This window comes from Cygnus olor, chromosome 29 (genome assembly GCF_009769625.2).
Source record: "Cygnus olor isolate bCygOlo1 chromosome 29, bCygOlo1.pri.v2, whole genome shotgun sequence".
NCBI lineage: Eukaryota > Metazoa > Chordata > Aves > Anseriformes > Anatidae > Cygnus > Cygnus olor.
The window spans coordinates 2,356,565-2,382,763 of NC_049197.1; the positions used below are offsets into that span (position 1 = coordinate 2,356,565).

The following is a 26,199-nucleotide window of genomic DNA, read 5'->3' on the forward strand; positions in this document are numbered from 1 at the left end:
ACCGGGGGCGATCCCCCCCCCCAACACGCAGACAAACACCTCCCCAGCCACCTGCAGGACCGTGGGGATCCAGCACCCCCTCCCCAGAGGACAGGACCCCCCGGGGACTCACCGCCGGGGGGCACCCAGCAGCCCTCTGCACGTCTCTGGAGCAAGACCAGGACCCCCACCCTCTGCCCACCTCATGATGAGGGGGGTGGGAGCCCCCCCAGAACACCCCAAGGATCCCCCCAAACAGCCGTGCAGACCCCAGGGCGACTCGCCCTCCCCCCCCAACAGGCTGACAGGCACAGAGCCAGGTTTGGAGTCAAGTCCTTTATTCAGGCTGCACTCAGGGACATTTTCAGCCTGGGGACGTTTTCAGCTGCAGTCTCCTTACATGGGCTTGGGGGGAGGCCGTGGGGCTGCGCCCTGCAAGAGAAAAGGGAGCGTCAGCGAGATGCAGGGGGGCGCCCCCCAACCCGCCCCCCCCATCCATTCGGGGCCACCCTCCCAACGCCCCCCGACACGTACCGCCGGCCTGAAGCGGGGCGGGGGGGTCCGGTCCTTGCGCGCCTCCCGTGAGCGGTTCCTCACCACCTTGCTGTGGATGGCGCAGCTGACGCAGTAATGCAGCTTCACGTACAGCTTGGGCAGGACGTAGGCTAGGGGCGGGGGGGGACAGAGGGGGTCAGCCCCAGCTCCGCTCCCGCCAGAAAAACCCAAGGGCAACCGAGGGACTTATAAAAAGCTGGATCAACTCTGTGCTCAGTCGGATGTTGACAGGACAAGGGGGAATGGTTTTAAACTAAAGGAGGGGAGACCTCGATCAGAGGTTAGGAGGAAATTTCTCTCTCAGAGGGTGGTGAGACGCTGGAACAGGTTGCTCAGAGAGGTTGGGGATGCCCCATCCCCGGAGGTGTTCAGGACCAGGCTGGATGAGGCCCTGAGCACCCTGATCACAGGGTGCCGTCCCTGCCTATGGCAGGGGGGTGGAGCGGGGTGAGTTTTGAGCTCCCTTCCAACCACTCTGTTCTATTCTATGACCGCATCCCCTCCCCATCCCCGTGCAGAGGACAAGAGGCAGTTGTGGGGCCATGATGTGGGGGGGGACACGGAGGGTGCAGGTGCTGACAGTGCCTGGCCGCTGGCCCCGCAGCCGCCCGCTGGGACCAGGGTCCAGCCCATTACCGGGGGGAACCACAGCACAGGGACGCCCCCCCAGCGCCTGTCCCGCAGCCCTTACAGTCAAAGACGCTGGCCTCCGAGATGTCCCTGACTGCCGCGGCCTCAACGATGTTCCTGATGACAAACTTCTTGATGGCCTTGTCCTTGGGGACGCAGCGGGCGCAGTTGGTGCACCGGATGGGCTGGACATGGCCACGGCCCTTCTTGGCCCGGCCGTTGTTCCTCCTCTTCTTGGTCTGCGAGAGCAGGGGAGGGGATGAACCCTGGAGCCCGCGACCCCCTAAGACCCCCCCGCACCCCAGCGGTGCCCCCACAGCCTTGTTCTGCTCCCCGTTCATATCATCCCCTGCCCCACAGGGACCCCTAACCCCACATCCCCTCCTGCCCCACAGGGGTCCCCCCCGCACCCCACAGGGAGCCCCCCCACCCCATATCCCCCTTGCTCCACAGGGTTTCCTCCCCACACACCAGGAGCCCCCCACCCCATGACCCCTCCTGCCCCATAGGGACGCCCCTCCACCCCAGATCCCCACCACCACACATGGACCCCCCCCCACCCCATAACCCCTCCTGCTCTGTAGGGAACCCGCACCCCACACCCCCCTGCCCCACAGGGGGTCCCCCCCCATAACCCTCCTGTCCCACATGCACCCCCCCTCCCCAGATCCCCCCCGCCCCTCACGGACCTCCCCCCGCCCCACAACCCCTCCTAACCCCCCCCAAACACCCGCAGCCCCCCCGCTGCACCCCTCACCCTATGGAGTCCCCACGACCCGCCCCTTGCCCCCTACGCCCCCAACCCCCACCACCACCTTCCCCCTTGCCCCCCAGGACCCCTCCACAGCCCCCCCGCGGCCTCCTGTGCCCCACAAGCGGCTCACAAGCGGCCCTCAGGGCCCCCCTCAGGGCCCCCCCCCCCCCCCCCCCCCGGCCCCCTCCCGGTGCCCCCGGTGCCCCCTGAGCTCCCCCCGGCGCCCCCCGGCCGCGCCGCCCTCACCATCTCGCTGCCGGGGCGGCGAAAGAGGGCGCAGGCCCCGCGCCGCCGCCCTTATATACGGATCCCTCCGCCCGGAAGCGGCCCCGCCGCGGCCCTGCGCCCGCCCCGGCTCCGCCGAGCCCCTCTTGACCCCTCGGCTCGGCCGCGGCGGCGGGGTCGGGGGGGGCCGCGGCTCCGGTGCGGCGGGGAGGCGGTGGAGGGGCCGGGACTACTTTTTGTTCTCGGCGCGGCGGAAGGGTTCGCGCGGTGCGTGCGGTGTGCGAAAACTCCGCGCGCGCCGCGTGGTGAGAGCGCGGCGGCGGCTCGGGGCAGGCTGGGAAATGTAGTCCTGGGGCTGCGCAAGGCGGGGGGGAGGTTCCGGGGGAGGGGGTCACGTGTCCTGCACCTACCCCAGCCTCCGGGAGGGTCCCAGGCTCCCCCGCCCCCCCCCGCGGTGGGCAGGAGGAACCCCGAGCCCCCCCCCCCAAACCTGGGGGTCCCCCACCTCCCTCAGTCCCCCCGCCCGCAAATCTGGGGGTCCCCCGTGTCCCCGAGCCCCCCAGGGGGGAGCCCACCCCCCGAGCCCCTAATCGGGGGGGGGGGGAGCCCTCAGGGTCCTGCGCCCCTACTCCACAGGGACCCCTCAATCCTGCACCCCCCAGCCCCCTGCACTGAGATCCCCAAATCCCACCCCAGGGGGTCCCCCATCCCCCTGAGCCCCCATTCCTGGGGGGGGTGGGCGCAGAATCCTTGAGGCTCCCCCCCCCCAGCATGAAGCCCTGCGCCCCCCACAGACCCCTGCACTGAGCCCAACAGCCCGAGCCCCCCGACCCCCAAACCTGGGGGTCCCCTGACCCCCTAAGCTCCCACCCTAGGGGGAGCCGACCCCCCTAAGCCCCCCTTTGTGGGGGGGAAGCCCCAAGGGCCCTGCGCCCCCCCGAGAGGGACCCCAGAGGGACCCCTTGGTCCTGCCCCCCAGCCCCAGCAGCCCCCCAGCCCCAGCCCGAGCCCCCCAGGAGCAACGCGGCCAGGGAGGGGGGGCGTTAAATTACTCCGGTTTATTTATAACAGACCTTCAGCCAGTACAGTACAAAACTTACAGTAGTAGATCTCCATTACACAAATAGGTACTTACAATATCTTACAGATACAAAAAGCTGCTGCGGTAAGAGCTCGGGGGGGGGGGGTTGTTTTGTCCAAAAGCGAGTCTAACCTCACAAAAAAGGGGAAAACCAAGACGACAGCAAATCCATGAACGCTCTACAACTGAAAACTCGTCGGGAAGGAAGGAGCGGCCGTAGCCGGGAGGGGCGGGGTATTGCACATCATCGTTTTGTTCTTCATACATCTGATTAAAAAATATAGATATTTACACAGTAAAGCGACCTGGAGTTTTACAAAATTCCTACATTTGTCTTAGACTCTCTTACAGGTAAAAGAAAAGAGACGGAAAGAAAAGGCCGAGCTTGGGGGCAGCCGAGCTCCCGGGTCTGCTTTTGAAGCCCCTTCTGGGGGCGGGGGACATGGCGGGGAGGGGGCAGGCAGCACCGAGTGGCCCCCCCGAGACCCCCGAAGCCCCCCAAAGGCAGCTGCCCACCGAAGGCCTGAAGCTGGGGAAGCTTCGTCCCCGGGGGGCTCGGCAGAGCAGGGCTGCCCCCCCAGCACCGACGGGCCCCGAGCTGTCCCCGTGGTGCCACCGCCGTCGCCGTCCAGGACACGAACACCGCCGACGGAAAAGCAAGAAAGGAGAAGGAAAAAAAAATTAAGGAAAAAAAAACAAGCGAAAAAAGAACAAATCGGGGCAACAGGCGTTGCCGACTCGTGAGGTGGTTTTGTTTGTTTTTGTAGAAAAAAGAACAGCCTTTGGTTTCGACCTCAGGAGAGCAGTCTGGCGAGCTGCTGCTGAGCGACCTCGGTGCCCGGGGGGCCTCGGTGCTCCCCGCTCGCCGTTTTTGGTTATCGCCCCCAAAAACGCAGCTCCCCCCCCCAGGGCCCCTCGAGCTGGGACACCGGGGCAGCGAGGAAGAGGAGGGAACCGCAGGGAGAGCGGAGCCTTCGCCCCGGCCCCACCGGGCTCTGGTTTTCCTTCATTTCTCGGAGCAACCCCGAGCCCCCCGGGACAGGGACGGGCTCGGGGCTGGGGGGGAAGCCCCCGCCGGGAGGAGGGGGTCCTGGTTTTGCCCCCTCCCCCCCCCCCGGTGTTAAACCCATGATGAGCCCCCCTGGCACCCATGGGAGAGGAGCGGCCGGAGCCGGGCAGCCCGGGGGGGTTTTAGCACCTAATGTGAGGTTGGGTCCGGCCGCGGGGCCGGCACGGGATGTTGGGGGGGGGGGGACCAGTCTCAGAAATTCAAGCGAGACTTTGGGGGTGGAAAAAGTTATAAAAAGAGAAACTAAGCAGCTCAATAAATAACAGAGGGAGGTGGAGGGAGAGGAAAGCACAAAAAAGTCCGTTAATATTTAAATAACTCCATTTATAAAAGGCAAATTGTTAAGAGCTCCCCCTCTCCGGGGTTGGTTTTTTTTTTTTTTTTTTTTAGTTATTGATTATTTTTTTTAAATATTTTTGTAGCCAAAGTCAGTGCAAAGGAGTATAAAAGAAAAACCAACAGTTCCATGCCCTAAGGGTGGAGGGGCTGAGCTAGAGACAGAGGAGGAGTGGGGTCAGGCCTGGGGGGCTTGGGGTGGGGGGAGGTTTAGCCGACTTTATGCTCGCCCCGCACTATGTGGGAGGAGAACTCGTACCGGTCCTGGCTGTGGTAGCCACAGATGTTGCATTCGAAAGGGTCTCTGAAGCCGTGGCAGCCCATGTGGATGGTGAACATGACGTGGTCCAGGAAGAGGATGCGGCAGTGCTCGCACTTGAAGGCCCTGATCTGCTCCCCGTCCTCGTTGACCACGCGCAGGGCGTCTTTGGCTGAGCTGGGCGTGGAGCGGGCGGCCGGGGGCCCCTCCGGCACCTTGGGGTCCTCTTTGGCGTAGGCTGGGCTCTGGCGGCTGCTGGCGCAGTTCCCCGCCGGCAGCTGCGACGTCCGCTCCTCGTGGTTGCTCTCCGTGTCCGTGGAGTCCTGGCAGCCGTTGCTGGGCGAAACGCCCGGCTCCCGGCCCCGGTACACCACCTGCACCCCGTCCGCCACGTCCTCGTGCCCCTCGACGGCTTCCCGGCTCCCCGGCATCTCCAGGCGGCCCGGCAGGGGCTGGACCTGGGTGTAGACGGAGCTGATGACGGGGGTGACCTCCGAGATGCAGTTTGTGGGGGGCAGCCGGAGTGGGCGCAGGTGCTCCCCTCCCATCAGGGACAGGGAGCTGCCGTAGGAGGGGTCCAGGGGGTGGTGGGCCGAGACCATCTCCATGTCCTTCTCGAAGCCGGTGTTCACGTCGAAGGGGAGGTCGGAGAGGGCGAATCGCATCTGCTTCTCCCCTGCGGGAAGGAGATGGTGTCAGAGCGGGTGGGCCGGCCCCAGGGACCCCATCCCGTCCCGGTCCTGTCCTGGTCCCGTCCCATCCCTCCCTGGCCCCAGCCCGGGGACGGCCTCGCGGGGATGAAAGGCGCTATGCGAGCGGCAGCGGTGTGCCCAAGTGCAGAGTCTGAGCCCGTGGGGGCCCCGGCAGCCAGGGGCTGCTCCTCGCCCTCCTCTCCTGTCTGCCCAGGAAGCAAGGGGGCAGCCCCTTACCCACGAATTTCTGAGGTGTCGATCGTTTCCGTTTGGTGAGGCTGTTCGCCAGCCGGTCAATAAACGTCGGCCGATCGGACGAGGGGTGAAGCAGGGAGTCCGGCACTATCTCCAGGTCTCGCATCTCGTCACCTGGCAAGACAAGGGGAACCCGGTCAGCCAGCAAGCGGGGACGGGGTGAGCGGGATGGGCATCCTGCGGCCCCGGCCGGAGGCTCGAGGCTGCGCCAGGGCGAGAGGAACCGGCTTCAGGGGGCTGAAGCTCCCTCGCCTCTACTGCTGCCTCTCAAAGCCGTCCCGGAGGGACCGGCCCCGCTTCACCGCTGGTGAAGGCAGCTTTTCCCTTCCCGTGCCATCAGTTAGCTCATCTGGTTAGCGCCTCTGCGCGGCCTTACCCGACACACCTCGCCCCAGTCCCGGCAGCTCTGGCGGGATCGGGTCTGGCTCCAGCAGGGCGAGGAGCCAGAAATGCACCAGGTTTGGTTCTGCGCCAGCGCAGCACACGCAGGAAGCCATCTCCGGGCTCCATGGAGGAGCAAGAACGCGCTTCCAAGCCACGCGGAGCCTGCCCGCAAGGGTAAATTCCCTACATCACAGCGGTGTAATTGTGTTTTGTTATTTACGGAAAACATTTTGGGAGTCCTCGCACTAGGACAGGAGCGTGTCCGCTCAGGGGGTTTGCCCTGCCTGGCTGCCGGCATGGGGACGGAGAAGCGAGGCGACTCTTTGCACTTGTGCCAGCCCGCGGCACGGACCAACACACACACAGCGCCTTTCATCCCATGACCACGGGGGCACAGGACGGCCCCGGGGCTCTGGGCTCTCCGCCTCCCCCTTTTCTGCTGGGAAGGATGAGCCCGAAGCAAAGCTCCATCAGGCAGACACAGCGCTGGGGGCGAGCCCACCCCATGGTCTCCCACCCCCAGTGCCCGCCGGGGCTGCCAGACGCCGCGGTACCGACCTTGCTGGCTGGCCAGCGACTGCGGTTCAGTGTTGAGACTCTGCAGGTAGTTGTGGCACCGCTCCTTGTGCTCCTCCAGCGTGCTCTGCTGCTTGTAGCTGCGGCCGCAGTAGTTGCACTTGTAGGGCTTGCCGACTGTGGGGGAGGAGACTGCAAAACATGAAAGCAAGAGCCTGGCCATGAGAACAGATAAATCGCCGCTGAGCCGCTGCAGCCACCTCACCCCAGAGCCCGGGAAGGGCTGGAAGCAAGTCCGGAGGCGAGGGAAGCAGCGGGCTGCCTGCACATAAGGCAGCCACCGGCGCAGCGCCCCATCTAGCTGTGCCGTGCAGAAAGGCACCAGCACCAAACCCGCCCTGCTCTGGCACCTCAAGCGCGAGTGTTTTTGTCGATGCCATCTGCAGAGTGTGGGCCCGGGCACCACTGGCTCTCTGGTGCGCTCAAAACCATTTCCAGAGCCGGGAAGGAGACCCGTACCTCCCGGCGCCGAGCCCAGCTTTCCTCCCGGTCACCCCGAAACAGAGGGGCCGAGCCAGGCAGACGACCTGCCTCCTCCAATGCACCCTGCCAGAGAGCAGGGGAATGTGCCCGGATCCTGACGGATGGAGGCTGTGACAATAAATCAGAACCGTGCCGCTCAGCTGCGACAAGCCACCTCTGACCTGCCTTTTATCTGCGCTCTGCTCCCGCAGACCTCAGGGCCGCGGGTTTCTGGCAGCTGCCTGTCCACGTTACGCACCGCCAGATAAAACCCCGACGGCAAAGGCGGCATTTCGGGAGGGCAGCTGGAAACCCCCCCGGCCTCCTGACCGCCACCGAGCATTTCTTCACCCTCCATCCGCCGCAGAGCGCTCAGCGGCTCGGCCAGCGCCTGGCTGCTGTGCGGAGCGTGCAGACGTGCGCCGTGATTCGTGATAAGACGCTCGTCAGACGCATTTTCATTCTCGTCTCTCCCAATTTTCTCACTTCTGACTGCAAATCACCGCAGCCACCCAAGGTCAGCGGGCAGCCCCACCGGCTGGCGGCTGCCAGACAAAGGAGAGCAGCCGCGACGTGCTGAGGGCCCGGCGCTGCTCCGCGCTGGGCTGCGCACGCGGCGTCATTACTGGCGCATCTTAAGCAGTGGGCCACTCACAGCGACAAACCACGGCACCTCCCAAGGGGGGACGGCAGCTCTGGAAGCCACCCGCGTTCCCACCACGACTCGGGGTCACCGTCTGCGCGGGGGACAGGGAAACGCAGACGCTGACACCGGGGTTTTGTGCCGCTCGCCGGGTGATTGTGAATCGAGCGTGTTAGGGCAGCAGCTACGCGGAGAGGGGCGACATCCCGGAGTGCGTGCCCGGGGGAAGGGGCGAGGACGAGCCCCCCGTGGTGCCGGGAGCGACGCTGCGCTCTTCCTCCCCACCACGGGACGGGAGCCGCTGTCAGGGGTGAGCAGCAGCGCAGTTACGGCCACCTCGGAGCCCTCCAACCCCCACGCCCCGGCCGTGCTGCCCGCCCAGACCGGGCTCTTTCTGTTCCCGTCAGCATTAAGGGTTGTTTTCACCATTTTTGCAGCTTGCGGTTTAACCTTTAACTGCCTCTGAAAAGCACCTTCTGGGGCTGCTGGTGAACGCTCGTTTGCCCCAGCCCCAGCACCTGGATTTGCACAGGGAGTCGTGGTGCCGCCGGCCCGGCTGAGCTGCAGGAGGTCCTGGAGCCGCCGCGCGTTTCCCCGCGGAGTATCCAGGTTGGAAATCGGCTCAGAGGAACCGATGACAAGCGCAAACCTCCCCTGCTGGCCCTCCCCATGCGGCAGCACTGTCACTGAGCGGCCGAGTATTGCTTTACTCCAGTCCCAAGGGAGGCGAGGATGCCGCTAGGCTCCGAGTAGGAACACACAAACGTGCGCTAGGAATTTATTCCTCAAACCCCGCGACCCAGATGCTGGAGCCTCGGCTCCAAATTCCGTTCTCTCTCATTAACCCCCATCACTCGCTCAGCTTTTACCGGTCAGGGTTCAATAAACGGCTCGGTCTCGTTACTCCCCGACAAAACGACCCGACCCTGTGCTCACAAAGCCCTCCTGGCAGCCCCACGGGGGTCGGGGCTGTCCATTCGCGCTGGAGCCATCGCCCCACGCCGGCAGCAGGCTCCCAGCCAGCTCTGGGCTGACCGCAGCACGCGGCGAGCCCCAGGATCGCTCACTCTGGGGCTGCAGAAAGGGCTGAAAGGCAGAGGGGTCCCCGGGGACCGGCAGCTCGGCTCAGCCGTCCCGGGGGGGGCCGCAGCCTCTGATCTATTTCGGAGCCACGCGGCGCGTTTGATCTGGATTTTAATACCTCACTTTTTTGGACAGCACATCTTCCGAGATGAAAGCCGCCGTGTCCCCCGTGGGGACGGCAGGAGACGCACACGCCTCAGTTAGGGGAGAGGGAGGGAAGAGCCAGCCCCGCCGCCTTCCACCCGGGCAGGGGAACCGCTCGACTTCTGCCTGTGAAATCCACATTAAGCGAAGGTTTTCTCGATAATTAGCTCCCGTAAAGACTAATTGCTGTTTGATATGTTGCGAGGGCTTGTCCCATTTCTGTCTCTCTTGGCTCGAGGACTCACAGGCACCCTTGCCGTGCCTGGCAGCGGGGAGAGGCTGGCGCAGCCCCGAGTCTGCACCAGGGGCGCTGAGCACCCAGCTCCGGGCACCCTGTGAGGCCACAGGCGGGGGGTAGGCACAGCCTGGGGGAGATTTCGTCCCACGGGAGGAGACGTGGCCACGGGGCCCAGGAACGGCCTCAAATCTTGGTGCCAGGAGAGGTTCAGGGTCCCTGGAGGCACGTTAGTTAGCTGGCAAAAAGCCCCAAGAGCTCGTGGCAGGGCTCCGAGCGCGGTCTCGCCGGCCCCGCGTGTCCTCCCCACGAGACCTCAGCCCCAGCAGGGCTCAGTCCCGTAGAGCCCTGAACCCACAGCCTGCACTCGCTGCCCTTGGATGGGGAGGGTTTAAAAACACCAAAAAACCACCCCCTTCCTAGCAGGACCTCTCCCAAACCCAGAAGCCTTCCAGCTCCAGAGCTGGAGCCCATCCAGCAGAGGGGGCGATTCCCAGCGCCCTCCCCTGCCCCGAACCCCTGCAGAGCCCGTCGGGCTGATGCCCAAAGCCCGGCAGCTCCTCCCGGGAGCATGCGGGGCTGCCCGAGGAGGAAGAGGGATGGAACCGACCGCCCTGGGCTCTTCCCGTGCGTGGCGGGGAGCCGCGCTGTCACCGGGGTCTGGCTTTCCTCAGCCTCCGAGCAGGGCAGGAGGAGACGCACGCGCTCTTTGCTCTCTGGAGTCGATGACAGGAGGGTTTTTGCCTCCAACAACCAGCTCCTTTCTTTTTTTTTCCCCTTCTCTTTCCCCCCCCTCCCCCCTTAAAGATAAGGAAGGATTCCAGGGAAAGTATTTCCCTGCCTTTTTGTCCCCATAAACTGGCAAAGCCCCAGGCCGTTAACCTCACTCCTTCCCCGGGGAGGAACAGACTCTTCCGATCACCTTGGTATCGAAATGCCACCTGCATTCTGCACAGGCTGCAGGACTGGGCACGGGACCAAAAGGGTTCTGCACCGAGCAGCAGATTTTTCCCTTTGCAGAGGGGATGCCCAGAGACGACACAGAGCGGGCGGAAAGCTCCCGCAAAAGCCCCGAGCCTCCTCCCACACAGGCGCCAGGTGAGAGCGAACAGCCCCGTTCCCAGCCCCAGCACCGAGCTCCGGGGACCAAACTGTTCCAATTCCCCTCCTGCACCTCCAGGAGGGTCCCGGATGTGTAGGGGAGGGGAAATGACAAATCCCCAGGGAAACGGTGAAGTGGGAAGATTCAGACGGGAGCTAAAACCCACAGCATCGCATCCTGCGGCGGAAAGGGGCGAGGGGCAAAACCCTAAAGAAAATGGGGGCTGTGAGGGGGGAGCAGGCTGCTGGGCTCTGAGCAAGCCTGCGATGAGCACGGGCTCCTCAGAGGAGCCGGTTTTCCCTTAAAGGAAGCACGCAAGACACTCGTTTCCATGCGGCCCTCAAAAGGTTAGAGAGGAGGGAGCCGCAGGTGTTCAAAGCCACCGGCACCACCTCGAAAAGCCCCGGCAGCACCACAGAAGCGCGCGGGTGCGCAAATCAAGGGCAAGCGATCGCGAGGCAGGGGCCGCTGGCGCGCCTCACTCCCACCCGTGGCCCCAGCCAGCTGTTACATCACGGAACCGGAGGGTGAAAACCACATCTCAAATGTCACATTTCTAAAGGACAATGTCAAAACAGCACAAACAAAACCCCTCGGTGCTTGTTTTCGCTGGGGCAGGGCACACCCAAGGGTGGGACCTATCTCGACTCAATAAAATCTATTAAACATTTATCTTTACAAGAAAGAGATGCAATAACCCCCAGGAACTACTGGCAGGCAGCAGCACGAAGCCTCCCAGGCACCCCTGCAGCCAACGCAGCCCCCAGCCGCCGCCACCTCCCCAGGCCCGGGCTCTGCCCTCGGCCACGCCACGGGTCCAGGAACCCGCACGCTGTCGAAAGCTGGGCTCAGCCCCCCGGCTTTGCTCCCTCTCCGCGTGTTCCTCCCCTGCCTCCTCCTCCTCCTCCCCTCCCCGGCCACAGCCACCCACCAGAGTGCGTCCGCAGGTGGCCGGTGAGCGCATCCCGCCGGCGGCAGGCGTAGTTGCAGAAGGGACATTTGAAGGGCTTCTCGCCGGAGTGCAGCTTGATGTGGCGCAGGAGGTTTCCCTTCTGAGTGAAGGAGGCTCCGCACTGGTTGCAGTGGAACGGCCGTTCTCCTGCGGGACGGGAGGAGCGCCTGAAACCCTGCTCCGAAGCGTTTGCCACAGCCTCAACGGAGCAACCAGCCCACAGGCGCTCGCCGCCCGGCCTCAGGAACCCGCAGCCCCCTCGAGCCCACCCCGCCCCGCTCAGGCAGCCTCGGGGCCGCTGCTCACCGGTGTGGCTGCGCTTGTGCACCATCAGCACGTTGGGGCCGATGCACACCATGCCGCAGATGTCGCATTTCAGCTTGCCGTTGGGCAGCCGGATGCCGCCAGGCGAGTGCGGCTCCTGGCCCGTCCCGTCACAGTAGCCCAGGGGCTCCGAGAGCGAGTCCTCCACGATGACGCTGTCCTCCTTCTCCAGCATCCGCTCGTCCTGTGACAGCAGCCGGCTGGCTTCCTCATCGCTGTACATCTCCACCTTGATCGAGTTTGCTGCAGGCAGGCAGAAAAGGACAAAACGCAGTCAGGGCAGGGGAGAAAACCAGAGTTAAAGAGGCTCGGAGCACGGTTTAGGCAAGGCTCACTCCTAAAATAAATGCTGCTGATGTGCTAAGTGAATTGTTTGTGGCAAACGCGCTTCTTCTTGTCCTGTTGACTACTTAAGAACAGACATCGAGCACAGATCACGAGAGGTTATGGGCTGGACAACTTGTTTGCACACCCCGAGGACTGCTGCTTTGCATCCTGCCCTGGTAAGGCGACCAACCGAAGGAAAAAAACACATTTTGTTCCCTGTATTCAAAGACAGAGGGTGAAAGAAAAAGCACTTGTGCTGTTAGAGTACTTCAGAGGAAGCAGGAGACACCAGATTTTGACACTGAATCAGTAAAGGCTCAACATTTACTGGCAGACAGCGCGCAGCACGAGTCTCTTAGAGCCGGTAAATCCCCTCTCACTAGAGAAAACCTCCAGTTCCGAGATCCCATCTCTGCCTAAAGACCTGGGATCCGCCAGGGATTTAAACGGAGAACACAGACACAAACAGGACAGCGGGAAGCGAGCGCGCAGCCACCTGCAGAGCCTTTGCGCACCGTGAGCCCCCGCGCACTTGGGTGACAAGGCAGAGAACTGGGTGGGGGCGATGCCGGCCCCCAGGGACAGGTCCCACGGCCATGGGCTGGAGGTGGCCCCATGCAGCCACCCCGTGGCGCTTCTGACCCCATGGCAGCAGCAAGGCCAGGGGGGGAATGGTGATGGGAGGCGCAGAAGAACCACGTCCAGCGCCTGCTTGCTGCGGGCCGGAGCCAGAGGAACGCACGAGGAGGGCGCCGCGGCGCAGCAGGGCCCCTCCTGCCGCTACCTTTCCTTCCTCCTGCGGCACCGGGAGCGGGGTGGCTGCACCAGCCGTGACCTACATTCCCGGCCGCTCCGATGCGCGGTGGAACGCCACAAATCAAACCGGCCCCGAGAGGACGGCCGCTGGACGGCGATGGCTCCGTGCAGGCAAGGAGCAGGGAAGGGAAGACAGCTCCTCTCCTCCGTCCCGACGCTGCGTTTCAGCCTCCGTGCCCTCGGCGAGGAGCCGCCTGCTCGGAGAGCGAGCCCTTAACTGATCGGATCGGGAAGTTTCCTCCCACCCCGAGTGAGGGAGGGAATCCCCCGGGAGGCTCCGGGTGCTCTCCAGCCGGGGACGGCCGCTACCTGCTCCCCTCGCGCTGGTCCCGTCAGGCCGGAGGCTGGCGGTGGTGCGGGAGAGAAACCAAATCCAGGTCACCCACATGGCAATGCACTGAGCCCACAGGCTTAAACAAAATATTTACAGAATCCCTTGAAATATCAGATTCTTATTTCTTCCATTTAAAGCAGGAGGCTCTTCCCAATCCCTTAAGAGGAGAACTGTGGGGGCTGGAGGAAGCTGAACTTTATATACACAAAGGAGACTTCTGCTGCCTGGAGGGAAGGAGATTACGGCGTCCAAGCTGCCTGGTGGAGACAGGCGTGAGAACCAAGCAGCCTGAGCACAACCGTGCAGAAATCCCAGAAGCTTCCAGATCCGATGCTGATGCGACCCCTGGGACTTGTTCGGCTCTTTGTGGGAGGCAGAGGGCTCTCACCCGCGGGTCGGGGCACACAGGAGGTTTGCTCCATGCTGCAGACCGAAGCGAGCCCCACGGGGGTTCACGAAACCCTCGGTAAGATCCCAGACGCCGAACCAGCCGCGGGATTTGACCTTTAAAACCAGAGGGGGCCCTGAACCAACTCCAGCACCGGCTGAGGTGGGGATGATCCTTCCCAGTGGGCGAGCAGGAAGGCTCGGCGTTGCTTACCGGGAGGCCGCGTGATCACCGGCGTGCCAGCACCGTCGCTGTTGCTGTCTCTGTCTCGGGGAGACCTCCTGCACTCCCAGGGACAGCCGGGGGCCCGCTGGGTGAGGGAAAGGCCCCTTCGTGCTGCCCCTGGCACGGCGGGGCCCCGGCTCTTCCTCGGAGCTAGGTACGGCTTCGCGAGTGGGGATTAGCGAGGAGCAGCAGCATGGAAGTGATTCATCCGAGACCGCGGGGAGTTTATTGCAGGGTGAGGAGCCCAGGAATTCTGGCGCGCGCTGCCCTCCTTCCCCTGCTGCCCGCAGACAATGCTGCCTTCCCGGAGAGGCTCTCAGCAACGGCAGCTATGCGGACACCCCGCTTTGGCAACCAGAGGCGCTCGCAGGCCGTCTGCCGAGCCACTGGCCAAAGCCACCGCTGGCTGCAGCCCGGGAGGAGGCTCCGCAGCTGAAGCATTCCTGGGGGAAGCAGAACTTTTTCTTTCTTTCTTTCTTTGTTGGACGGTGCCACCATGCTCCGCTGGGAGCATCCAGGAGCCCCAGCGCGAACAGACGCCTCCGTGCACAAACACGAAGTGAAAAGCTCCTCTCTCGGTGGCAGGAGCTGCCTGGATGAGTTGATGTTTGCTGCAGTTTGATTTTCTTTCTTTCTTTTTTTTTTTTTTTCCCCATTCCCCCGGGGACTTATTTTTTTTCCTGGGCAAAGAAGGGAGGCCAACTATTGTTCTGTAATCCTCCTTTCAGAACCAATGCAGAGTCCGGTCTCGCTGGAGAGAAGTCTCTGCTGGCAGAACAGGTTATATAATCTTCTTGCTCCTCTGGGGCACGATGCTTGCTGGATGAACCAGCTGTGAAGTCAAGTCAGATCAGAGGCAATACCATCACTAGCATCCTGCTGTTAAAGGGGAAGGGTTCGTTATTGTCCCTTCAGCCAGTCCACGTGCTCCATTCCTTTTGCTTCTGATGGAGCGAAAAGGCTGCCTTGTCTCTCTGAACGGTTCTCTGCAGAAAATCTGAGATTTAATTTCTTCGCAGAGCTTCTAAGCATTTTTATAGGGCAAATGCAAAATAAATAGTAAGCAATAAAAGGGAAAAAAAAAATGGGAACAGAGGTAATTCACATTACCCCTTCTGAAAACTTTTTTTTTTTTTTTAATCTTGGTTCAGAATGAGCCACCCTGTAATGCCAGGACCAAACCAAGACGTCCCAGCCACCAAGTGCTGGGAGCGCACGTGGATAAATCCCGGGGGAGTCCCTCTGCTATGGAAAAGCAAGGCGCAATTATCTGCTAGGAGCTGGGAGAGAGGGGAGATCAAAGCAGTGCCAGTCTTCAGGCATTAGCGAGTCAACGGGTAGAGACGCCCGACCCTCTCTCCTGAACACAGAGCACGATTCAAAGTGGGACTTGCCAACTTATCTCGTCTCAGCGCTCCTTCTTCTCTTGCGTCAACACTACTTAGCAGCACGTACGGCCCATGGAAACTTGACTGGTGCCCTGAGAAGGCAGCGATGTAAATAGCCTCTCTTCAGGCTCGGTCTCTGTCAGCCCTGCTGGACTCACCCAGAGAAACATCCCATTTCCCACCAGTGTGCCAGGAACAACGAGGGACAGACCGGGACAGCCCTGCAGTCAGACCTATTTTACTGCAGGAGGCTCTTAAATATAATCTAAAAACCAGTTTCATTCACTTAAAAAAAAAAACAAAAAAAAAAAACACATAATTCAGTCAGCAGACGGGGAAGGAGAAGAAACCCATCCCAGCGGGAAGCCAGAATTATGTCAGGCCTGGGGACACCACGGCCGCTCGCCACGGGACCGGCGTACTCACCACTGAGTGAGCGGCTCGGGGAGGAGTGCTGGCTGTTGGGCGTGCTCACCACGGGTCCCACGATGGCTGAGCTGAACTCCTTCTCCAGAGAGGAATCCCCGCTGCCTTTGGGAACAGGGAGGAGGGAGAGAGACGTGAGCGAGGCCCGAGGCTGCCTCGCTCTGCCCTTGCTTAGCCGAGCCGATACCCCAGCCCCCTTCCCACAGGGGCTGCGGATGGACAGGACCCTTTGGGACCCCTCAGCCGCGCACATCGGCGCGTGCCTGGAGCCAGGTCCCTGCCCGTTCACGCTGGAAACGCAGTAGCGATGCTGCCCGCAAGGAGCTGCCAGCCCTTCCCGTGGCCCCGGCCGCGCCGCGCGAACAGGGAGGGCGAAGCGCTTCATGATGAAAAGTGCAGAAGCTCCACGGTCTCCGTCGGCACAGCTGGGAATGTTATTTCTAAAGGCTCGCGTCTGGAGCAGCTCTTCTCTCGGCGCACTCTGAGCCCAGCTCATCCCATTGTCTGGCGACTGCGGGGCCGCAGAGCTCGTCAGCCCCGCTGGGCACGGGGAGCAGCAGGGGCAAACGCCTGCGGTCAGGCGGCGTGCGCTGAGCCGCCGCTCGGCTGGGACCGGCCGGCAGCACCCGCGCCCCTTCGCAGGCCCCGGGACACCCTTTGGGGATGTTTTCCCTCCTCCCGGGGTCGTAGTGGCTTCAAGCGGGGCTGGCGAGCTGCTGCCGGCTGGTCCGAGCCACAAGCACCCCTAAGGGAGGCGAGACGAGGTTAGGAGACCGCCGAACAAGGAGCTCCGCTGAGAACAGCCCAGCGCCGGTCGCAGAGGGACGGGGGCACATCCTGCAGCCCCATCCCCCAGCAGCCGCTTCAGGTGGGGACCGAGCCTCTCGGAGGGGTTTCGGTGCCGCACGTCGGGAGCTGCGCCCCAAGCACACCTCACCAGATGCCCCCACGAGGGCTCGGGCGCTCCCCTTCCCTCTCTCCCTGCCTGCACAAGAGACTCGAGACCCCCACGGGTGCCCCGTGCCCACCTCTGCGCCGCTTCTCCCCCGCACACGCCGAGAGCGAGCGGAAACAGTGCCGGGTTGTCAGGATCCTTCCCCCCGTTCCCGTTCCACTCGCGTTATTTAACCTTGCTGGAGAGACCCCGAGTGTTACCACAGCCAACTCCTTGGAGACAGCCGGCCGCGCGTACATGTCGGTGCCTCCCTGGCAGGGCGAACGCGGCCGCTCACCTTCCAGGAAGAGCTGATTCCTGGAAGCGAGGGACGCGGCCGTCGCTTTACAGTCAGGCGGCACGGCGAGCGGGAAGCTGGGCTGCGCTGCTCTCCTTGGGATGGGAGGCGCGGCGGGGGCTCAGCAGCCGGGCACAGGACCCCAAATGTCACCCAGAGGGGCCCTGATGCCCACGGAACAGCACCGCCCCCAGCACCAGCCTCTGCAGCCTCCTGTCACTGGGGCTCCGACCCCCCTGCATCGGCAGGGGCACCGAGGTGGGGTCCCCGGCCCCAGAAACGGGGCGACAATTTCCCCCCGAGCCTCGCGGGATGTGCAGCTCCCCGCTCAGACCCCGGCTCTCACCCAGCTCCCTCCTCCGGATCCCAAAGCAGCTCCTGAGCGGCAGCACCACAGGACAACTGAGCCGATCGCGGCGCTCAGCCCTCCCCAAAACCGGGGCCGAGCCCACCAGGACGCCCCTCGCCCTGCCGACAGCCCCCCGGTGCTGAAGCTGCGCCGTGGGGCCGGGAACCTCCTCGCCCTGTGGCAGAAAACCGGCCGCATCCTGCCCCACGGGCGGCATTTAAACCGCAGGCTTCGGGGGCGCTGACCCCGCAGCAGGGGACGGGGCTCTCCCGGGGTTTGGCACCGGGACCCCCGATCACGGGGAGGCTCCCTGTGGGAGAGGTGTGACTGCGGTGCCTGCGTTCGGCAGCAATTCCCCTCTCTGACGACTCGTCAGGCTCCAGAAACGCCGGGCCGCGTCCCCTTTGCTCCAAGAACAAGCGGAAGCCTGCACGTGGTGCGTGAGACGGCCTCGCTGCCCCTACACCCGCCTGCAGCCCGGTTCTCCGAGGAGCTTCGAGTGCTAGGCCCCGTTCTCAGGTGCCGGGGACGTGCGGCGGTGCCGGGAGGGAGAGCGGCACCGGCACACGGGGGGGCTCTCGCCCACCTCTGCCCTGCTCCTGCCCCTCCGTATAACGCCTCTGCCTCCACCAGAGCCATCTCACAACGGGCTTATTTTCTGTGAAGGATTCAAAGGAGAAGAAAAAAAAACGCAAACCCGATCTCACCTTCTTTAAGAATTTCCGAGCTTTCGGTTACCTCGCTATTTGACAAATGTCAACTTTTATTTTTTATTTTTTTTAAGAGAGCTCGTTTAATTAAACATGTTTCACAGAAACAAGTTTCGAGAGCTCTGCTGTTCATTTCCTCCAGTCATTTCAACCCCCCAGCAGCTCAGCGACCGAAAAAGCAGTTAATTAGCAGGCCCCGACCCCGGCCTTAACGAGCAGCTGATCGTCACCAGGCCCACCGTAGCCCCATGTGGCTGAGCCCAGGGGTGCTCTGCTTTTGGGCCAGGTGAACGAGGGCTGTTTGGGGAAAATAAAGAGCTGACCCCGGTGGGGATGGCCCATGGGGCTCTCTTCTCCCCACCTTTCACCCGTCCTCCAACCGCTCCCATCCCCTCCAAGCCCCATGAGCTGCCCAGAACTCGAACCCCAGCACTTCCAGCCCCAGGGAGCGATGGAGGTTGTGCCCAGAAAGGCTTTTCATGCTGCCTCGTTTCTGGGCTCCCAGGAGCGCAGGGAAGGGGGCAGCTCGCCCACGAAGCTCCTGAGGGAAAAGCAAAGCCGGAGCTTTGCCAGCGGCACGGCACCGAGCTCACCCGCGCACATCCGAGCCCCGCGCGAGGACAGCAGCAAGCGCTGGGGGACGCGGCTCTGCTCTTTGGAGAACAGAGCCAAGCGAGCCAGGCAGCCCCCGGCACGGCGGGGGAAGCGTTTCGTTACTTAACGGAGGCATCTCGCAGACCAAACCCCAGCGAACAGCAGCAGGAGCAGCTCTGAGGAGAGCCGAGTGCCAAACCCGAGCGCGGATCCTCCGGGGACCGGGGGAAGTCTTCCCAGAAAGGCGACGGCGCGCACAATAAATGCGAGTGTGAACTTTGTCAGACGGGCAGGACCCGACGTGATTTATGCAGCCGGGCGTTGTGCAAGGTCCCCCGCGCAGCTCTGTCAAGGCACCAAGGCCCAGCCGCCGCTGGTTAGAGCGGCCGGGGTTCTCCCTCCCTTTTAATGCTCCTCAGCTCCTGAGCTCCATCCCCGCTCAGCGATCCATCCCCGCGCCCCGGCTCCTCCAGCCTGCAGTGCCACGTCCTCCTGCCTCTCAGGGACCCGCGGGCTGCTGCTGGCTGCACGACTTCTGGACCCACATCGGGCCGTACCCTAACCCCACACGTCCCAGCACAGCCCAGCACACCGAGGGGATGGCACATCGCGAGCAGTGGTCCTCTTGGGGCGCCGAGCCCCCAAAAGCCCCGCCGAGCCCCGCCAAAGCAGCTTTCGCTTTCCTTGGCAAGGCACGGCTGAGACCACCTGTGACACTCAAGACCCCCACATGCTCCTGAGCTGTGAGCTGGGCGCAGCGCGACCGTACAGGAGTGGGAAGTGGGGGCAAAGCCCCCGGATGCCCCGGCCCCAGGACTGCGCCCTCTGCCCTGGAAATTTCCTTCCAGCCGGGCTTGGATCTCGCCTCCGGCCGCGTGCTGGCACAGTGACAGTGCCCCAATAGCAGACACACAGACAGGCACACGAAGTTCAGCACACGCTTCCAAGGGCTGGCCAGCCACGACTTTGTAGTCAGCTGTTTGCTACTCCACGGGCACACGGCACATCCCAGACACTTAACGGCACGCACCAGACACGGCTCTTCAGCGCCACAGCACAGCCTGGGGCGAAGCAACCAGGACAGCTTACAGCCGGAGGGCAAAACCGAGCGCCTTATAATATTAGCAACCCCAAATAAGTGGCAAATACCACGATCAGACGTACCAGATATGTAGGATCGGCCATTACAGTCTTCTATATCCATCCTTAAGGTACTGTGCTGAAAGAGAAAGCAGAGCTGAGTCAGAGCTTGCCTCCAGAGGCGCCTCGGGTGCCCTTCCTCCCGCCGAGCGGCCTCTCGCAGCAGCCACCTTGCTCTCCCTGAACTCCTCCAGAACAGCTTCGCCACCGGGGCGTCACCTCCATCCCCTCCGACCTCGCACCAGCCCCGACGGGGCTCGCTCCAAGCCAAACCAGCGTGACACGCGCCCAGCCAGGCGGACGAACAGCCATGGGACGGCTCACACGGACAACTCGCTTCTCCCTTGCCCGTGGGGAGCGGCCGCCGGGTGCCCAGGTGCCCATGGCAGGGAGGCAAAGCCTTGGATATGGGGAACGCCGAGCTGCAGCGTTCGGCTTCATTTTGTCACCGAGAGCAGCGAGGCTGGGGGCAGCGAGACTGCACGGCCGCACGTGGTGCTCCGTCAAGCAGCACCCACAGCCGCTCCGAAGACCACGCTAAAATAAAAGGGAAATCTGCCTTATATTTTGTTGCTCGGCACCCCACGGAGATAATGAACGTTTTATACATTCAGACGGCTTTTATTCGTCAATTACGTCTGCTGTTTAAACAACAAAACGAGCGCAGTTTTAAAAACACGAGCCTTGCCGGTTAGCATTTGCTGTAATTGGCAGCTGACACGTCCCGAAGCGGAGCGTTCGCTGCCGAGAACAATTAAAAAATGTGATAATTTGCGGAGATGAATTGTCCCCCAAAAAGGGGAATAACGGCGACTCGCTCACATGAGGAGAGGAGCGCCACGAACTCCTCGAGGCCCCGCAGAGGGCCGGTAAGGGCACGGAGCCTTTCCCCAGGGAGCTCGGTGCCTTCTCCGAGCGGGAGGGAATCGGTCGCCCCTCTCGGACCGAGCCCCTTACAAAATGAATTTTAACCACAACTGCTTCTCGCACCAGCCTGGGCTAATTAACCCCTGGGCCTGGCTGCTTGCTCTGCGTTAATTAGGAATAAAAGGCTCTTGCCGTGCTGCCCCGCGCCCGTCCCAGCAGCACCTAGCGCGGCAGCTCCATGGCACCGGTCCTGCCTGCACCACCACATCACGCTGGCCCTCGTCGCGCCGTTTGGCACCGCAGACCCGTGCCTGGGGGCTTCTGCCCACCCCCGACCCAGTTCTGGGGGCTGCAGGAGGTGACGAAGCTGCAGCCCCCCGGTCCCTGCCCCGCATCAGGCCGAGGACGGCGGCTTCCCCAGCGGCACCCGCGCAGCCCGGCCCCGCTCGGGCTTCAGAGCACCGTTTCCGACCCCTCGGCGAGGCCACTCTGGGTGGGATCTCTCCCTCGAGCTGCACGGCAGCTGTGGTTTCAGGTGCATCCTGCAGCCTTATCTCTGCCGACCCCATAATTCTGCTCCTCTGCGCTAGGCACACGCTCAGAGATCCGTCTGCTTTGCACAAAGGGCAGGCAACGTAATAACAAAAATCAATTTGATTTACAAAGCCCTTTCTCTCTTCTATTCCGCAGCCAGAAAGCACTAAATTAAAAAGCGAGACCTGGTGCCCAGCGACCACCCTGAGGATGAGCCTCGACGGCGGTTTGCAGTACGCGGGGGACCGCGCCGCGTCGCCCCTAAGCCCCCTCTTCCTGCCAGCGGGCGGCCCTGGGGACCTGGACAGCGAGGAGTTGGTCTGAGAAATTAATTTCCCTCCGAGTAATGAGCTGATAATCAGACAAATGCAACCGAGTTAAGGAGCAAGTTCTGCAACTCCTACTCCCTACCCACACGAGCCGTCCCATTAAGGTTACGGCCAGCAAACGGCCCCGTGCCCGTTGCTCCGGGCGCCTTCCCCCTTGGAAAAGTACCCCAAGAGGGCTGGGAAGCCAGGGGGGGACCCCAAAGTCCTCCTGGGTGGAAAGCCGGGGACAAAGCTGTGCTGCCCGCGGACTTGTCCAGGAACTGGAGCAGCTCAGTGCCCTCCTCCCTGCCGAAACAGGGACTTTTCCCCATGTGGCCACGCTCAAGGAAAAAAAACATAAAATAAAATCCTCAGAACTAGCCCAGTTTAAAATAAAACCACCCTCCGTCTCCTCACGAAACAATTTGCGAACGCCCTTTGTGCTAGCAGAGAGGGAAGACGCCAACGGCAGTGGAGGCACCGGGTCTCTGCTCGCCACACCAGCACCTGGCGCTGCACGAGACCCTCGGAGCCCTCCAAAGGAGCCAGGCAGAGCCCGCTGCCACCCTTCAATTCCTCCCTCCCCAGCTCGAGCCGCCTCCGAACACCCAGGACAAGCCCCAAGCACCGGGATCGGCGCCTGAGCAGCGGGGCCAACACAAACCCTGCCCGGAGCCGCGCTGAAGGGCTCAGGGCTCGGCCCCGGTAATGTCCCAGCACCTGCGGCGAGGAGGAGGAGGAGGAGGAAGGTGCAGGGGGAGCACCTCAAAGCCTTCTCTCGGGGTCAGGATGAGTAAGCGCTGTAAAGGTCCCCGCCGCTTCTTCTCCCAAAGCCTTGTTTCCACCAGCGGCGGCTGATTTTCCAACATGAGGGCTTTTTTTCCACCTTCACTGCAAGCAGAAGCGCGCCGAACGAACCAGCTGCTCAAAAAAAAAAAATTAAAAAAAGAGAGAAAAGTTGGTGTTGCTGGAGAGGCTTCAAAGCCCAGCGGCCGGGCGGTGGCAGAGCCCCGGTGGCAGCGGCAGCCCCGCGCTCGGAGCGGCTCGGCAGCCAGCAGCAAACCAGCCGGGCTGCGGGGAGCGGGGCTCTGCGGCGTGTTTTATCCATTAGAAAATAGCTCCCATTGTTTCCGTGTTTTGAAATATATCATTAAGGAAGACGAAGTGTCATTGCTAAAAAAAAAAAAACAACACGTACGGATTTAAGGCAGTCCTCTGCCTGGAAGGGCAGCCACTGGCAGCCTCCCGAGGCTGGCTTGGGGTGAGACCCTGAGTCCCCTCGGGCGTTTACACCGGCGCGAACCAACGCCGCCCGGCACCGGGAACTGCTGGGTGTTGCTTTAGGGATGGGAGGGAAAACTTCACGGACCCCACAGCCGAACCGCTCACACCGCTCTGTCCCCGGGCACCCTGATGGGGAGATCAGCGCAGGAGACGAGCAGCGCGGCTGCGATTCCTGCCCTACGTGAGACCAGCGCCTGATAGAACAGGAGGAGGGAGAGGGAAAACCCCTTTGAGGATCCAGATCCAAACCTCAGACCCACGATCAAAACGAAGGCCAGCAGCCCGCACCAAGCGCGTCTCTGCTCAAAGATGCTCTTTTTTTATTTACTTTTTTGTTAATTTTCACCGCACGGGAGAAGCTCCTCCCGTGCTGGAAGTGCTCCTGACGCCAACGCGACGGGACGCGCAGCGTGCCCGGCCACCGACACAACTTGGTTTGATGGGAAAAGCACCGCGGAGCAGCGCGACGTGAAATCGCTCGTCTTAAACGCGTTCCCGATGCCCAGCGACTCCTACGAAGTTTGAATTCAGAGCCAACCCAGGGCCAGCTTTTACCACGTCTTTGTTCAGCATCTAAATCCGTGTCGTGCCCTGCAGGCACCACCGCAACGCGAATAAATAACCGCCACAAACAGCCGAGCTGAGCCTGCGAGAGATGAAAGGACGAGCCGCGTTTCCTCAGACTCCCCTGGCAGCAAGAGGGGGAGAAAGAAGTCCCTTCTTCAGCATCTGCTCCGGCCGACGGGCAGAAACCTTCCTGCGGACCCCGGGAGGGAGGCGCCGACCTCCACAAACGGGAGCTGCACATCTGAGCGCCGCTGTTCTGCGACCCAGTGGGCGCTCGCCCACGATTACACGGCACCAAACCACCGGGGGGCAGGAGGGGAGGCGTCCTCCGAGTGCTGTGCCCCGTGCCCCATCTCCTCCCGACACCTTCACGGGGTCTCCGGAGTTTCTGCTTCAACGCCTGGAGCACCAGCACGGCACCGGCAGCACCGGCCCGAAGCACTTTCCAGAGCTCATGGTCGAAGCCTCGCTCACATTTCAGGCACCCTTCGGCTCCTGGAAGCCCGGTGCCGACCCCGCCCCGCGGCCGGGGGAGCTGAGGCACACGTGAAGCCCCGTAGGGCCCCGCAGGACACGGGAGCACATCGCTGCCCCGGGAGCCGATCCTGCAGCTGCGAGCGGGGAACAAGCGCCAGGTCTGGGGTCCGGGCGCCACGCGGTGTGCCGGGGTCTCCACGAGCCCACGCTGCCCAACCAAGGTGGTTAAAACCCGGCCGGCACCAGCACGGCGATGGACGCGGCGGAAGGACGCGTCCTCGCTCCCTACAAGCGGAACGAGTTGGGAATTCATGCTGCAGGAGGTGTCGAGCCATGAAACGAAGTCGGGGAGCGCGCGGTGGAGCACGCCAGGGCTCGGGGGAGCTGCACGGGAGGGCAAGGGCGCTGCAACCCCAGCGGGAGCGCGTTCAGGGAGAAGTGGCAGCAGGGGACAGGGCAACTGGGAAACAAACCAAGGAGGGACCCCGTGGCACAACCACCCAAAGGGACCGGGAAGGGTCCTCAGGGCAGCGGGGGGGGCTCTGCCCGGCTCCAACCTCGACTCCGGTGTAGCGGCACGCAGGGGCGCTGCTCGGAGCGCTGCGTCCCGCCGCCGTGCCGCCCTAACGGGGTCGGCGTGCCACTTCCTCGCCCCATCCCGCCCGCAAGCGGCTCGTTACAAAACCCCTCTCCCACAAGCCCGACGCTCCAGAAACCCGCTGCGAGGCCGGGGGGGAAGCAGCGGGGAACAGCTGCGGAGGGCGGGCAGCTGCACGGGGACGGGCAGAGCACGGAAAAGGGGGAAAGGAACGGGGGGAAAATCCCGATACCAGCCCCAACCCCAAAGCGCCCCAACCCCAAAGCGCCCCAACCCCAACCAGCCCCAGCCAACTTCGGCGATGTTCCCCGAGGCCCCGAAGTGGCCGGCGGCCCCCACCCTGGGCCAGGGGCTGCCCACCGTTCGCAGGTGGCGGCACCGGCGACCCCCCCGGGCCGGGACTGGGACGAGGATAAAGACGATGAAGATGAGGAGGAGGAGGAGGCAGCCCCGGGCCCGCAGCCCGCCCCCCGAGCGCCGGTGCCTGAGGCTGTGCCCCCAGGGTGCCCACCCCGGCCCCATCCCGGGGAAGCGGCGCTGTAGGGCCGAAGGGGGTGCGACGACCCCTCCCCCAAAATGCCCCCCAAACCCCCCGCCCCCGCTTCCCTGAGCGCCCGCGACCTGTGGGGGGACCGGGACCGGGACCGGGACCGGGACCGGGACCGGGACCGGGACCGGGACCCCCCGCCCCGAGCTCCCCCCTCCCGGTGCCAGCCCCCCCCCTCCCCGAAGCCCCCCGCCCCGGAGACCCCCCCCGCCCTCCCCGTTCCCTCCCATCTCCCCCACGTCCCCCCCCCGGCTCCCCCCATCCCCCGTACCCCCCCCTCACCGGCAGGACACGGAGCGGCCCCCCCCGGCCCGGGCGTGGGGGGGGAGGGGGGGGGGAGCAGCGGCGGGACGGGGGGGGGGGGCTGGGTGCGGGGGGGGGGGGGCTCAGCGGCCCGGCGGCGGCGACGGCGGCGGCTCCATCGGCGGCGGCTTCACCTGAGGAGGGCCCGGGCCCCCCCGCCGGCCCCGAGCCACTTCCGGCCCCCGCGCGCAGCCAGGCCGCGCAGCCGAGCGCCGAGCCGCCGGGGGGGGGGGGCGGCGGCGGGGGGGGGCGGGGGGGGGGGGGCCAACGCGGGCCGGCACCGGGGGGCTCAGCCGAGCGCCGAGCGCGTCGAGGGCGGGCCCCGGAGGGAGGGGGGCGGGGGGGGGCGGGGGGAGGGAGGGAGGCGGGAGCAATCGATCGCCGATCGTCACCGATCATCGATCGTCACCGATCGCCGATATCATCATCGGTCACCGGTCGCCGGTGAGGCTCGCGGAGCGGGAGCAGCGACGCCACGAGAGGTACCGGGGGTGGTACCGGGACGTACCGAGACCCCCCCGCCCCCCGAGGTGGGCACGCCGTTGGCCCCCAGGAGAGCCGCAGGGAAGGGGGGGGGGGGACCGGGACCGGGACCGGGGGTTCCACGGGGACCGGGGGGGCTCCACAGGGGCTGGGTTGGGCGGTGCACGGGGACCGGGAAGCAGCCCCCGAGACCGGCGGGGGGGGTCCACAGGGACCGGGGGGGTCCACGGGGACGGGGGAGTGACGGGGGGGGGCGTCCACGGGGACTGAGGGGTCCACGGGGACCGGGAAGGAGTCCCCGGGACCGGAGGGGGAAGGGGGGGCACTGGGATATGGGGGGGGGGTCTACAGGGACCGGGGGGGTTCCACAGGGACCGGGGGGTCCATGGGGACCAAGAAGGGGTCCACTGGGACCGGGGGGGCTTCACAGGGACTGAGGGGGGGGGCGATCCACGGGGACCAGGAACGAGCCCCTGGGACTGGGGGGGGGGGGGGCACACTAAGATACAGGGGGGCTCCACAGGGACCGGGGGGGGAGACATGGGGACTGGGGGGGTCCACG

At 63.9% G+C, this 26,199-nt stretch overlaps 2 protein-coding genes across 7 annotated transcripts; both read right to left on the reverse strand.

Moving 5' to 3' along the window:
• Window positions 1–300: 300 nt before the first annotated feature.
• On the reverse strand, window positions 301–2,319 carry RPS26 (ribosomal protein S26). The gene is made up of 4 exons (XM_040539589.1): window positions 2,165–2,319; window positions 1,226–1,403; window positions 514–644; window positions 301–411 (listed from the first exon to the last, which is right to left on the reverse strand). The coding sequence occupies exons 1-4, from the start codon at window positions 2,165–2,167 to the stop codon at window positions 376–378; spliced, it is 348 nt and encodes a 115-aa protein (XP_040395523.1). The 5' UTR covers window positions 2,168–2,319; the 3' UTR covers window positions 301–375.
• An 871-nt stretch (window positions 2,320–3,190) lies between these two features.
• Window positions 3,191–25,181, reverse strand: IKZF4 (IKAROS family zinc finger 4). Of its 6 annotated transcripts, XM_040539519.1 has the most exons (8): window positions 25,134–25,181; window positions 19,694–19,748; window positions 15,645–15,749; window positions 11,723–11,983; window positions 11,396–11,563; window positions 6,778–6,927; window positions 5,818–5,949; window positions 3,191–5,564 (listed from the first exon to the last, which is right to left on the reverse strand). In XM_040539519.1, the coding sequence occupies exons 2-8, from the start codon at window positions 19,731–19,733 to the stop codon at window positions 4,840–4,842; spliced, it is 1,581 nt and encodes a 526-aa protein (XP_040395453.1). In that variant the 5' UTR covers window positions 19,734–19,748; window positions 25,134–25,181; the 3' UTR covers window positions 3,191–4,839. The 6 variants fall into 6 exon arrangements, with proteins under 6 accessions (XP_040395453.1, XP_040395456.1, XP_040395459.1 ...); XM_040539522.1 differs by lacking the exon at window positions 5,818–5,949; XM_040539525.1 differs by lacking the exon at window positions 19,694–19,748 and having other exon boundaries at window positions 25,134–25,152.
• Between the last annotated feature and the right edge of the window lie 1,018 nt (window positions 25,182–26,199).

Bases quoted from the DNA above. Each gene is read 5' to 3' on its own strand.
- RPS26 (XM_040539589.1), bottom strand. The intron at 645-1,225 runs GTAAGGGCTGCG...CCCCGCCCCTAG, and splicing joins GGAGGCCAGCGTCTTTGACT to CCTACGTCCTGCCCAAGCTG. The intron at 412-513 runs GTACGTGTCGGG...TTTCTCTTGCAG, and splicing joins CGCCCCGCTTCAGGCCGGCG to GGCGCAGCCCCACGGCCTCC.
- IKZF4 (XM_040539519.1), bottom strand. From the start codon at position 19,733: ATGGATATAGAAGACTGTAATGGCCGATCCTACATATCTG. The intron at 15,750-19,693 runs GTACGTCTGATC...CTGTTCCCAAAG, and splicing joins TGGCCGATCCTACATATCTG to GCAGCGGGGATTCCTCTCTG. The intron at 11,984-15,644 runs GTGAGTACGCCG...GCCTGCCTGCAG, and splicing joins CCCGAGCCGCTCACTCAGTG to CAAACTCGATCAAGGTGGAG.